This window comes from Carassius gibelio, chromosome B13, assembly GCF_023724105.1.
Source record: "Carassius gibelio isolate Cgi1373 ecotype wild population from Czech Republic chromosome B13, carGib1.2-hapl.c, whole genome shotgun sequence".
Classification (NCBI taxonomy): domain Eukaryota; kingdom Metazoa; phylum Chordata; class Actinopteri; order Cypriniformes; family Cyprinidae; genus Carassius; species Carassius gibelio.
This window is the reverse complement of record NC_068408.1, coordinates 17,295,924-17,310,896: the sequence shown is the minus strand read 5'-3', so window position 1 is coordinate 17,310,896 and position 14,973 is coordinate 17,295,924. Positions and strand designations below refer to the sequence as shown.

Below are 14,973 nucleotides of genomic sequence, written 5' to 3'. Positions count from 1 at the left end.
TAAAGCATCACATATCTGCACTACATAACCGCAAACAACTTTTATCCAGTATAAAACAGAAAACATGTATTTTAGACTGTCTGTACTGATAGCCAAACTGCAGGTAACAGACATGCAGTGCCTTTTAATAACTACGCTCTTCTTTTTTTCCACTCTCTCCCTCCGTTTACAGAGTATCTCGACTCTCTCTCTCTCCCTCTGCATCTTGACACAGCACACTGAGCTTAATCGCACATAATTGGGTGGGTGGGACAGTGGGCCGGCCCAGGCTTTGTGTGCATAGGGCAAGTGGTCAAGTTAATGGAGCCCTTGTAGTGAACAGGGGGCTCTCTCCCTCTACTGGGACAGGGGGAGGGGACAACAGACCTCTTTCAAATCTCAAAAGACAGAGTTGGGTTCCTTTTTACCCCTTCCACTCCTCCCCTCTCTCTATCTTTTCCACAGACAGACTGTCACAGGATTAGCCTCATAGCGACTCTACAGCTGAGATTCAAGTTGGCTATCAGAGCATGGGAAATGAAGAGGCCTAGAGTGACAGTCAAACTGGGAACTGAGGCACATGTGTGGCCAGCACTAGTCATGTGACATCGCAGGACATATAGTCAGGTCTGAAAGGGCGAAGGAAGCATAACAATCTGAGTCAAAAATGAATTGAAAAAGTTACTTCAGTATACCTTCAGTATTTGGTTTGAACAAATAGCTTATGCTTATTTGAATAAGTATCTATAAATAGTGCTGACTTTTTTTTTTTTTTTTTGATCCCAATATTTAACCCAACTGTTTTATTTTTTGTTTTTTTTTAAGTCATTTGTACAATTGATGCATTAAATACAATGGAACAATTTTGGCATTAACCACTATAATGATGAGCCATCACACCACAAATCAATTACACATTATGTGACACAAAAAAAATGTAGCGGGACACAGAAGGATTGAAAACAATGATTTAATCACAGTCGTTACAAGCACCTGCAGTGTCAGTGAGAAACAATCTCTTTGGACTCATCTGTGTTTTGTACAAATGTAATCACAGTGCAGAAGCACACAGCCCTGAATGATTCACAACAAACCAGAGCTCACCATCAGGAGAAAACAACAGTAGGGAAAGGGGGCTATAGTTTAGGGAATAAAATCAAATCAACCAAAGATTTATTTGTTAAAATGCATAAAATAGTTTAAGAGTTTAATAGTTCTTCTGAATGTATATCAAAAACAACTTCTACTGTATATGCCCTTGATTTACAAAAACAGAACTACTGAGGCTTGTTTCTGCCATGGAATACAATAATCATAATAATAATAATAATAATAATAAAAAGGTAAGTGTGAATTCTTATATCATAATTCTGATTTTATAATGATTTAATTTTATATCTTGCAGTTCTAAGTTTGTTTCTCACAATTCTAAGAAGGAAAGTCTAAACTGGGAGATGTAAACTTCAGTCAGAATCATGAGAAAAAAGTCATAGTTCTCTTTTTTTATAGTTTATCCCGCAGTGAAAAAACCCCTGCAGGATGTAGATTTATAGTTAAGGAAAAAGTCAGAATCCTAGATATAGACTTAATAAAAAAAAGAAAAAAAATGTGAGAAATCACAATAAAATGTCTTAATTTTTATTCTATGGCAGAGAGTGGCATCTAAACTGAACTCCTATGAACTGTAATTATGAATTTAATTTAAACTTGAAAATCATCATGATTACTCACCCATTTCCAAATGCATATTTTCTTTCCTTCATGAAACATAAAAAGAGAAGTTTTGCAGAATGTCCATACTGCTCTTATCTATGCTATCAAAGTGGATGAAGACCAGAGATTGTCAAGTTCCAAAAAAGGGCAAAATAGCACCCAGTCCACCCAGCTTTCACGTTAATCTATATCTCTAAAGCTTTTGCATTCAAAAAAAGACTAAAACTTAAGTTACTATTCTTTGAAAACGATACTTATGATTACCATTCACTTTAATTGTATAGAAATGACCAATTTGGACATCCTGCTACAAATAATCCATCTGACATTCTATGGCCATTAGTCCAGCATGCAGTGTGAGTGCACTCAAACATACAGGAGAACAGTGCTGCAGGTCTGACCAGTGCTAGTGTGACGCTGTCAAGACATCAATTCAGTCTTAGGCTGGCCTAATCGGTCATATCTCGTCAGTTCTTCAATAAAAAATGCCAGGTGAGAGCATTTCACAGTGAAGCAAATAACATTCAGCACAGCTGCATCCATCTCAACCCTTCATGACCTTTGGTGTCAGAATGAACCTTTGATTGTAGATACAGAATCAGCATCTAACTGAGAGCTGGTGTCATTATGATAACAAGATCTCATGATCAAGACGACCCTGCGCCTCATTTATGTTTTTGTAAAGAGGCCAAGATAGTCCTGCGAACCTGATTAGCTGTATCAGCCTCTAGAGTTGAATTCATAAATTCATAATGTTCTGCCCTGAAACATCATCTCTGATATCACGCATACTCAAAGTCATTGAATGAGTTCATATCTAAGCGTCACATCCGCAGTTTTTGTAGGATGAGATGGAGGGATGTGTTCTCCATTCCCATTTAATGCATTTCACACTTTTGTTGCACAGTAAAAAGGTCAAGTACACACACACACACATACACACACACAGGAGCTGAGGACACAGTGGCAAAGCCGGGGTGGGTGGTACTGAAAGGCAGCCTGGCATGAGATGGCTTTTTTCCAGCTGAGATCAGGGCTGGACTGGATCCGTGAGTGAGAGTGAGGAGAAGAGGATAGTGGATGTTCTCATCGTACACCTCCTTTCCTTCTCTCTGCATCTGAAAAACAAGATTCAAAAGTTCAGAAGCAGGAAAAAAGATGGGAAATACTACACTGCTGAATCAATAACATATATGCATGTATATATGCATGGTTTCAGACTATGGAAAAAAACAATAGAGTTTAAATACTATATAAATAGCCATGCCAATGCAGTGACATTCATTTATTTAAAAACATAAAAAGTGACTTCTTCTATGAAAAGCATATTTTAAAAAAATCTGAATTAAAGTAATTGAAATATTTCTACAAATTATGTTATCTTTATCATTAGAGTTTAGTGCAATTATCCAGTGTTATTTTACTATTATCTATATACCATTAGAGTTTTTATTCATATTTAGAATTATAAGCTACAACTAAATATTGTAGAAACGTAATTTTCTGTAAAGCTGCTTTGTAATGATTTGTATTGTAAAAAGCGCCATACAAATAAACTTGAATTGAATATTTTTATATTTCATTTTTAATATTATGTGTTTTGCCATTTCTACAGTTTTGTTATTACTATTTAGTCTTAATTTACTTTTATTTCTGTACTTTTATATTTTTTTAAGATTTTTTTTTCAACTGAAAATATTAAATGTTGCCTTACTAACTGAAACAAGAGCTGTTTTCATGCAATCTTTATATTTATTTTATGTCAGCTTTATTTCAATTACCAAAAACCACATTTCATCATTTTATTTTTAATTTTAAGTAACAACACTGCTACCCAAAAACTTCCTATTTGTGAATTTTACATATAAAAATGAAAAATAGTTCTATTTTGAGAAATACATTTAAATGCTTCTTTTGAGTTGATGGGGTTTGATGCACAGCGTCAATGTTCAAATGAAACCTACTTTCTTTCACAATTGTTCAGACAAATTAGAGTAAGAACATTCTACTTCTGCTCTATTCCATTAAAAAAAAGCTTCCTGCGATATGCCCTTCATTATTCATATGTGCAGTGCAAGAACTCCTTCTAACAAACAAGGACAAGCGGCAAGAATCCCACTAACTGCTTCATAATGGCCCGCTTAGAGCAGAGGTGTCTGCAGAGGGAATGTCACACAGCCTTGCTGTACAATATGCCCTGTGGGTCTGCTTTTCTACCACCGTCTGAGCTCTAGAGTTGTGGCAGTACACTCAGTGCACTGCCAGTCTCTTCTGCCCTGGAGCTCAGCCCTGTCCCAACCAATCAGATGCTCCAAAATCCCACACACTCCGCAAGCACTTGCATGCAACTCATTTATGAAAACACAATCCCTCCAAACAGCAAATACAGCTCTACTTGTGAGTAGGTCTTCAGAATGATTCAAATGTAATCAGGGCACATACACAATCACTACCATTACTTTTTTTATGGGATATTTATTATTTAATGCAAACGCAATTCCAACAGGGCCATCATATACAGAGCACACCAACTCTTCCATCAGGCTAAAGTTATATCACTCACATGTGAAACGACAGAACTCTAAAAGCAAAGTTATAGACAGTTATAATCACTGATATAGTGAGAGAATAAACCATTACCAATGAATGTTAAATCAGTTTGAACATCATTAAGTGATTCCCAAACGGATACACATGCTCCTTCTGTCTTACTCTAACATTCACCTCATCATCTCTGTGGCCTGAGATAAAATAAAAACAGATAAAAGGCCGCTCTCTTGCCCTTGATGTGTGTTATCTCTCTCTCCACCCCTCGACACAGCAGCCAATGTTTGAACCTGTGACCTCTCTGTAATCAGGGCAGCCAGCCGACCAACACTAAGCCCAATGTGAGGACCGACACATTCACACCAACCCAGACAAGTGTGAGTGCAGTGCAAGAGAGGGTAAGATCGAATCACCTGACGGTGCCCGGCAGCGTACACTTAAAACCATAGGGAGCATATATGCTCCGTCTGAAGGCCGCTGTAAACAGCACACGGAGCAAGAGTTCACTGATGCTTTCACAGGATTTGAAGAGAGAAATTTACCAGTCATTGAGAGAAATGTAACATTTATTATTCATTTTACATCATTTCAGTATAACTGAAAAATAACAACTGCCCACTCACTTAAGAATAGGCTATTTTAATCCAAAGTTTGGCTAAGTAGCCTTTGTCAAAGTATGTCTATTATGCTTTGGCTAAATTACACCATTTTAGTATTACATGAAGAGTGAAATGAGTTATATTGAGCTTAATTCACCTCAGGTTTGTTTGCAGGTATAAAGATACCATTATTATGATGAAATATCAAATAGTTTATGGAAGATGCATACTGTAAAACTCAACAAATCACATTTATTTCCTTATTTATCATCATTACATTTGGGAATGATGAACTTTTAATATGCATAATTATGCAAACATTTTACATTAATAGACATGCGTCAAGTGAACACTGCTTAGGAAGCTTATGAATTGCAACACAGCTAGAGAGCGTGCGTGCACATGGAAGTTAGGATTGAGAGAGGGAAAGAGAGAATGAGAGAGCGTGCAATAAAAGTGTTAGAGAGTGATATAGCAAAGAAGCTTAGAAAGAGAGAGAGAGGAAGGGAAAGAGGCAGCGAGCTTGCAAAGGTGAAAAGTTTAACAGGCAAAGCTGTTCCTCCTGATCACAGCCTGCTAATCAGCTTCATGGGTGGCTGGTTAAATCGGCTCCTACTTTTTAATCGCACGGCTGCCAAGATGCAAGTCATTTATTTTATTGCTGCTTTTCCCTCCCTCTCCTCGGTCCCCCCTCAGCCTGCTTTCTGCATCGAGGAGAGTGAGAGGCGTTCTTTAGAAAGCACGGGATGAGACGGACAACCGGATGCACGCGCTACAGTCCCCAGAAATGGATAGATTCGGGTGTTAAACGCGCCGAGAGCAGATACGGCCAGACAGACAGCTGGAAGTTGCGAGGATGTAGAGAGATTAAGTTAATAAGTGTATGTATATGTGTGGGTGTGAACGGGGGATGTCTGAATTAAAATTCATGACTCTCTTCACAACCATTTGAGTAACAAGATTAAGATGGCCGAGTAGAAAATAGCTGCATTATCAGGCGGCTTGCAGTCCTCCAGCTGCTGGTGCTCTATTCCAGAACAGTGGGGATAAGAGGATAACACACAGCCCCCTCGCCACATCCCCACACCGCTGAGAGCCCCATCCACAGCCGGCCTGCACAAGCGGGAGGGAGGAAGGAGATTTGGGGGTCTTAAAGGAAACACTTCAATCTCCAAGACATCAGAGGCTGGCTGGAGGTGAGGAGCCACAGACGACCGTAGGTGTGAGTCCGGGAGGGGCCCGTAGACGCTGCTATAATAGAAGACTGTGATTTGGGATTCTGAAGGAGGCGGGGCATGTGATCTATTGTCTGCCGCATGTTTCTTTGTGCGCTTGGTCCCTTACGTTCTCACCCGGCGTACACTCGTAGGGGGCAGGGTGTTCATCAGAAGATAAGAAAGAGGAATTAATCACTTTGAGATATGATGAGGGCACTTCAGCTCACCCCTCGTATCACACACACAGCTGACGGCAAACCGAGAGCAAAGACACACGCACACAGGCGCGAACAGCGGGACTCTTGACTCAGCTATCTCGGCCCCTCGCTGCTCATGTCATTATCCGCGCAGAAACACAGCAGGTGGTCGGGCTCGAAAAGATCCTGTTAGACTTCAGGTGCATCGGGGGCAACATGTGAAAAAAAGGTGAATGCATTAGCTAGTTGTGTGTGTGTGCAAATGGGCAAGAGTGGTAGCGTTTTGGCTAATCTGGACAAAACTTAAAGGCGCTGTGAGCAATTTAACACATTTCGCTCGCTTCCAACGCTGAATACTTTCACTGCCCTTAGTATCAGCCACGTGGCCCTCTGCAAAAAGTTTCTCAGGTACACTTTGTGTAAGGGCTTAAAACTTTCCACTTTAGCTGCTATGTTAGGCCTGTTCATGCTTATTAAGTGGAAATTAAGAAAAAAAAATCATTTTTCTGCTCTAGGGCTTCAATGTACACCATAATTCTGCCTTTCTCTTTCTCTTTCCTTCTGTCCTCTCGATTGACAGCTCTAAATTCAAACACTCTTTCCTCTTGAGCCACAATGACCCCTCAGCGTTTTTCTGCCCAGCCATGTCCATCACTTCAGAAATAAAGTTCCAATCACTCAGCTCTAGAGTCCCACTGACAGGCCCATTTTCCTCAGGCATGGGCAGGGCCACCACTGTTCGGCCTGTGGGGCATAATGGGTCCTCACAGCTTCTTCGGTAACCAAAAATGGCAGCCGTGGCTGTGCTATCAGTGCCAGTTAACCAGCTGGACAGCACTGGCGCTTTGACCTGGGTACGGTATTTGTGCTTTCAGGCAGGGGGAAAGGAGTTGCACCCTGTCCCATTCATTTAGAGTTTCTCAGAAAGACAGGTTTTGAGTTCTAAGGGTCCATTTAGAGCTTAAGCTTTCAGACGCCCTGTTCCTGCTGACATAGCATACTGTACTTCAGTGAAACATTCGAAATACAAATTTAGAGCACAGACAAAAGCGGTGGCAAATGCAGTCACACTTAAAACTTTGATTCTCAACTTTCTGACACTTTAAAACATTTTCACACACTTACATATACAATACACACCTTCAGGTGAAGGTTCCACAGATGTGAGTCGTAGCTGTCACAGCGACACACTCTCAGGCCTGTGCTTTCTGCCAGTCTGCAGAATTCTGCCAGCGTGTCTCGTGCCCTAAAGAAACAAAGCACACACATACACAGTGTAGAGACACTTTACTAGTGTTTCACTTCACTGACGACAAATTGTGCATCTGGTAGAATAAGTGAAAGTAAATGTTGCCTTACTAACTGAAACATTATGATATGTATGTTTTAAGACCACATTAAAATACTTTCTCATTAACCTGATAATGACAGTACTTTTTTTGATATAGAAATAAATTTCACTCAGAATTACTAGTACATGTCACAAAAATTACAAAGAAATGGCAAGTAACACACTGAATTAAATGTTATTTTTTTTAATATAAAGAAAGGGTGAGAATTTTTTAATTGGTTAAACATACTGCAATAATCTTCATATTCTTTTGTTTGCATGTTTTATTTGCAACTTAAACAAATATTTTTAACAGGCTGCTAGACATGGCAGTGAAATCATACTAATATCACTTACTCTGCATTACTCTGATCTTGATAAAAACACTGCTCTCATTTGCTACTTGAGAGATCAGAGGTCAGAATATGTTTTGCTAAATCAATCTTCTCTCATATTGCTCTAATAATAATTATAATTATAATAATAATTATTATTACATAAAATGTATATGTATATATGTGTGTGTGTGTGTGAAGAGACAGCTGTAAATAAGTCATTTTATGTTGATTCCTCTAAAAAGTCAAAACACTGTGATTCCCATCTGCTTGAAAAACAATGAAAAGCAGGGTGGGGCAGTATGTTTTTTTTTTAGACACCTGTTTGAACACAAAATTAAAAAAAACAAATGGCTATAAATGGCCTAGTAAATTACCAAATAAAGAAAATAAAACAATTTAAAATAATAATTAATCCCTCAAATGAAAAATGAGCTTTAGACTGGTAAGCTCTTAGTGTGGGGGTGGAGCTCTTTTCTCCATCGGTCCCGGCTCATCTTCACTGCGTCTCAAAGCACACTTGCCGTATGGGGCGGTTTGCACCATTACATTCTATTTGATTTCTCCCAGGTATTATATTAGATAATAAACAAAAAGATTAAAGCTCACCTAATCCAATCAATGGCTGGAAGCACATCCCCTCTCTTTATAGATCAACAAGCCCAGACCAACCAGGCAAGCTAAGAGGATTACCAAAAGGTTCAAAGTTTCTTTGAAATCCTTCGGTTTTAAATATTATTTCATATTTTGTTCATATTATTGCTTTAATTAAATGAGCAATGACACAAACGAAACAAACAACTACTAATATGAGAACAGGCTCATCTTAATACAACAGATGTTTCAATTTTTTCATAAGCTCCACGCAGAACGAATGCTGAGAGCGCACACATACACAAACAAGCATATCTACAGATGTGTTAATCAGCTGTGTATACTGGCCGGAAGCTCTGGTGGCATTGTAGAATAACAAATTAGAGTCATTAGGAGGAAAATTAATTGGTTTCAATAAATCAGCTCAAACATTTGGTCAGAAGGCTATGGGGAAAATCACAACAATAAATCTGTCTGACCCCTTCTCGACTCAACAATGAGCCAGGAAAACAAAATATTTTTTTTGAAAATAAGTAATTATTTTCACACATTATTATTACCTGACTAGGAGAATTCATATTTTAATAAAAAAGGTTTAACTACTACTAAAAGCCTTCAACTTTTTTTTTTTTTTTTGTTATATGAAGGTCACATTAAAACTTGTATTGGAAACTTTTACTATGCTTTATTTATTATAATTTATTGCTGCAACCTTGCTGCCAAATGCTTTGTGTATATGGATTTTGTGTTAGCCTTTTACAGACCATAAAATATGCAAATCTTATAATTAGAAAAAATATTGTATTTTTTTATATAAATATATATTATATAAAACCTGCATATTTTTAATGAGCTAAGCAAAGAGTGAAAAAATATATTACAATATTGTTTAGAAAGGAAGCAGTTTACTAACTACGTATAGCATAATTAAAAAAAAAAAAATTGTGGCCTTATTTTTTTGTGTACGTAATTACCAAAGAGATAAGCAAATAATTTAATATAAAAAAATCTATATAATTTTTATTACCATGTTATTATTTTAGTTGGAAAAGACAAAATGTCCTGTGATGCATGTATGTCCAATTTTTTACAGTAAACAAATTAAATAAAAAAAAATTAGTTGATCAAGATTACTTGAAAAACACCAAAATACAATTTGTTTTTTACCATCCCTAACATACTCTGTTTCTCTCTCTCTCTCTCTCTCTCTATCACACACACACACACACAGCACAGTGCAGCACGGCACAACATGGCCCTTTACATAAACACATCAAATATCAAAGAAGATTCATGAAAAACCTTAAAGATAAATAAAAATACATTTTTATCTTTTAAGTGTTTTTCATTTGCTGTTCAGGGTCTTATATCAAGAGGGCATGAAAGAGGACTTGTGGGTCTTATGATTAGTGCAGTGCATAAAATAGATGAGCTGACCCAATCTAAGTTGCACATAATAAGTATTAAAGTATTACATGATATTAATCCTGCCATTCCATTACTCGCTCAATCACTGCATGCCAACTAATTACTGAGACTCAACACACACACACACACACACTTACATCAGGTCGCAGTAATCTTCTTAGTGCATCGACCAGACTGCTTCTGTACTGGTCAAGAAACAGACTAAGAGAAAAAAGAGAAAGACAGAAAAACTAGAAAGATTAGAATGCATTGCAATGATAATGGCTCCATATAAAGCAGCAGGCTATTTATTTTAACTGTTTGCGAATAAATCTACTAGCACGGAAAAAAATAAATAGCTGATGCTCTTTTTTCCTCAGATTTGAACAAATCTTGTTTCAGCGGTGTGACAGCATTCAAATCCAAGGTAAAACACACAGAGCAGAGATGAACAATCAAGGAAGTATCAGGTGACAGTAACATGATACAAACTAATACAAAGTTACATACAAAGACATATATAAATACATACCATTAATGCATTTGCTGTACATATTCTTGTGCATATTCTTCATAGTACAACAGCTACTTTTTATAAGAGCAAACCATGTTCCAGACTGAATATACTTGTGAACGTTTTAGTCCAATCACCTCTGACCCTGCTAAAAACACTGCTCTTGTTTGCTTGGGGTCAAACGTCACAGTTATGTTGATTATAGCTTATTTTTGTGATCTCACTGGCCATGTCTAGCGGTCACAAGTCTGATGGCTCAAAGCGTTTCATTAGCAGTTCAACTCTTGACCCCGTGTTTTGGGTGGAGTTGGTCAGTCTGGACAATAGAGGGTGAGTTTAGGGGTGAGAGGGCTGGAAAGTTCGACTGGCCACACTGGCCTTGACAGTGTACGTCAAACAAAAACCCTCCCCAAAATACCAATGGTACTTCCTCCTTTACTTCCATATATTGACCTGTCAGTGATGTAATACTTGTCTCTCATTCTTTCTCCTTTAATTACATGTATTTTCTGTGTATTAAAAAGGTAATGACCAATCACAACAGCACCAGAATTATGTCAGAGCTTTGGGCTGCAAGATTTGCTTGTTGGTATTGTTGTCGTCATCGTCACCAGTAGTTAACTGACATTCAAATCCCTCTCTCTTGCCTGGCCTGTGTGAACAGTGCATTCACAATGCTATAAATAGAACTGTGGTAGCATATTACAGAAGTACATAACTTGACAAAGGAGGACAAACACAAACTGGGCATGTCTTCAAATATTTTTGGGTGTGGTAATCTAAAGGTGATGGTAGTAAGATTAAAATACGGGTGGGTGTTAACACTTGATCTGACCTAATCCAGAGTGCATTAACCTCATCCCCTCTTTGAAACCTAAAGGATTCAGTGACAGCAGATAAATGACTTATAAAATCAGACCATGAATAGGAGCTTATGCTAAGATGACTGACGTTACTGATGAGACAGAAAACCTTTCATATGTGGAGATGTTTTTACAGATATATACTAAATTTCCTATCTATCTATCTATCCATCTATCCATCCATCCATCATATATTCAAAGACATTCACATTGTTTTGTTTATTATTGATTCACCAATTCAAGTTATTAAAATTTTATGAGGCTTCAAACCTTGAAATCTCGAACAACTGTACAGAAATCAACACTGAAATGCTGTAAATGATGTGGCCAATTTATCTAAACAACATCTAAATAACTGGTAAATTATACCATTTTTCAGAGCTATTGGAAATATTATTGACCAGTCCCATTTCTGTTTCATTTTTAAAGCACTTTTATGTGTTGCTTTATTTATTTATTTATTTATTTTCCTGTGTGCTATTATAGTTAAAAGGGCTAAACAATACAGCTGGGCAGGTGACACATAATATCATACTTAGGTGGTTAAGGTAAGGTGCTGTAAAAATACACATATGTAAGAAAAAAAAATCACACAATGAGCCGGCAAACTCAACAAGGGGCAAGAACAGTTGACAGAAGTAAATCGGCTAAATAACACAGTAACTTAATAAAAACTAAAATAAATTAACAAATAAAAAAATTAATGTAAACATGCACAAAAGCTTTTATCTTGACTCCACAGACACAGGAAGCTTAGAGGAAGCCAAGACGCCAAGCTCTCTCAGTCAGTCATTCAGTATGCAACAAAACCACAGCAAACATTCACACTAGCCACCTAAATTACAGTGTGTGTGTTTGTGAAGAGCTTCAATGTTCTGTGTATGTAAAGCAGTAATATAAACCAGGGATCTCTAAAAAGACATACACTCTCGCCGTTTCATGGACAGCAATGTTTTAATAAATAAATATCTAAAATATATTCAATAATTGTTTCAATAATTTAATATATTCAATAATAAATATATGAAATCTACTCAATAATTGTTCATCACACACATAGTATGGAGACTCCCCTGTTAGTGTCAGGCCCCCATCAGCATGGGAACTGCTGGAGGGATCAAGTGGAGGATACCGAAGACTGATTCACTTATCGTGGAGCACAGCTGACTGCTTTTTCACATACTTGACCCTAGCCTGGTGTGACTGCGATTCCAGCTAAAGATCTAAGTGATGGGATACACCGTGTTTTTCCAGAGTGCCATTCCATAGCACTTTGATACAGACTCCCTGCGAGCATGTTTACATGTAGTCACTATAGCTGAACAGAAATGGGTTACACTTTAAACCTCCATTATAAAGTCATTAAAGGGGTCATATGATGATGCTAAAAAGAACATTATTTGTTGATTTAGTGTAATGAAATGTGTTTATGTGGTTTAAGGTTCAAAAAACATTATTTTCTACATAATGTACATTATTGTTACTCCTCTATGCCCCGCCTTCTGAAACGAGTTGATTTTTACAAAGCTTGTCGCTCTGAAAAGCGAGGTCTGCTCTGACTGGCCAGCTATCCATGACAGCTATCTATGTGATTCTTTGTGATCAGTGGCAAATCCTTTACATATGAAAACCTACTTACATACCGTGAGTCAGAAGCGCCAGACTGTCCTTGCAAAGAATGAGGAATGGCCAGTGGCTAGAGCAAGGAACAGCCAGGGGCTTGAGTGTGCAGCAGCCAGCGGCTATAACGGGGAATGGCTGGCGGATTCGACTAAGGAGCGACCGGGCGTTGCAACAACCACATTTGACGATCCTGGTTGCAGTTTTATGCCAAAAAAGGTTGATGGTCTCTCATTAAGAAAGCTGTTTTTTTATTTACAGTGAAATATAGCAAAATAATAATTTCTTATGACCATTATTATTATTATTTTATGGTCATATTGACATATAATCACAACATTTTGGCCAAATTGTGCAGCTTTACAAATAAGCACAACCAAAAAAAACTAAAATCTTAAATCCCTATCATAATTATTATCAAAAGAAAAAAAGGCAGTAATATTTTCAAAATAACCAAAAACAAAATAATTGCATTTCATATTATATCAGTACAGATTATTTTACAGACATTAGAAATTCTGAAACAGGGAAATGAAAAAAGACCCACTGCTTCATATGGGATTCTAAATCGCACACCTGATGGACACTTGACTACAGGTGAAGTGTGACTTCAAGTAACTTGGGCTATGAGCTTCTCCACCTTCCTCCAGACTCTATGACCTTGGTTTCAAAATTAAATACAAAACTTGCTCTAATCTGAAAAGAGGACTTTGGACCACTGGGCAACAGTCTAGTTCTCCGTCTCCTCAGCCAAGGTAAGACTTCTCTGATGTTGCCTGTGGTTCAGCAAATTCTTTGACATGTCTGTGTGTGGTGGCTCTTTATGCCTTGACCACAGCATCAGTCCATTCCTCGTGAAGTTCACTCAAATTCTTGAATTTATTTTGCTTGACAATCCTCATAAGGCTGCGGTTCTCTCAGTTGGTTGTACATCTTTTTCTTCCACACTTTTTCCTTCCACTCAACATTCTGTTAACATGCTTGGATACAGCACTCTGTCCAGAAAACAGCCAGCTTCTTTGGCAATGAATGTTTGTGGCTCACCCTCCTTGTGAAGGGTATCAATGATTGTCATGTGGACAACTGTCAGATCAGCAGTCTTCCCCAAAATTGTGTCACTGGTGAACCAAACTGAAAGACCCTTTGAAGGCTCAGGAAACATTTGCAGGTGTTTTGAGTTTATTAGCTTGAGATAGTGAATTGATGGGATTTTGTTAAATGTGAGACAACATCATCATAATTAAAAGAACTAAAAACTTGAACTACTTTAGTCTGTGTGCATTGAGTTTATTTAATACACTAGTTTAAAAATGTGAGTTTTTTTAGATGCATCTGTATACCTAGGAAAAGCTGTCAATGGCAGAGAAGGTCATGACAATGACAACATGGCGGATGTAGTGCATACATTTTCATTCATACTACACACCTACTATAGTATACTTTTTTAACAGTTACAAAGTTCCTCATTAAATATGGTATCTTTAGACACATATGATATTTCCAAACACAGCTATAAGCACACAGATCCAGACAATCAGGGAATAGAAACAGAAAAACAAGACAGAACTACAAACTAAAAGACTGCCAAACAAGAGCAAAGACCAGCAATACATTACATATGCAATATTAAACAGGTTCATGTGAAAGAGACACATGAAAACTTCTGATTAAAAAAAGCATATCAGTTTTTTACCTTCTAAGCACTGAGGAAATATCGCTTTAAACAAAGCATCACAAGTCAAGTAAAGAGCTGTGGGCCTTGAGTGCTAATTTAATGCTTTTGTCAACTCTTAGTGTAGCTACAAAACAGTTTTCAGGCAAGAATAGCATTGTCTTGTGAAGACAAAGACGAGGTGTAACAGAGGGCTGTCTTTGGGAAGAACCTTTTGCTATCACAGCTGAGACGACGTCTCTATCTCTCTCTCTTTTCTCCTAGCGTGAGCGCCACTGCATTACGTCCTGCCTTTCTTGACGATTGTCTGAAAGACTATAATTAATCGGAGCAGAAGTGTGGCTGTTGACCTTTTCGCAGGTGATCGTCAGCATGGCTATGTTCGT

The 14,973-nt window shown here is 37.7% G+C and overlaps 1 protein-coding gene across 1 annotated transcript in view; it reads right to left on the bottom strand.

Annotated features, from left to right (window-relative positions):
- Positions 1-933: 933 nt before the first annotated feature.
- LOC127970047 (calmodulin-lysine N-methyltransferase) overlaps positions 934-14,973 on the bottom strand; it is an 87,058-nt gene continuing 73,018 nt past the window's right edge. The window contains exons 10-12 of the mRNA XM_052572249.1: positions 10,077-10,140; positions 7,393-7,498; positions 934-2,810 (exon numbers count right to left, since the gene is read on the bottom strand). Of these exons, the coding sequence (XP_052428209.1) occupies positions 7,430-7,498; positions 10,077-10,140 (133 nt within the window). The 3' untranslated portion in view covers positions 934-2,810; positions 7,393-7,429. The remainder of the gene's footprint in view (positions 2,811-7,392; positions 7,499-10,076; positions 10,141-14,973) is intronic.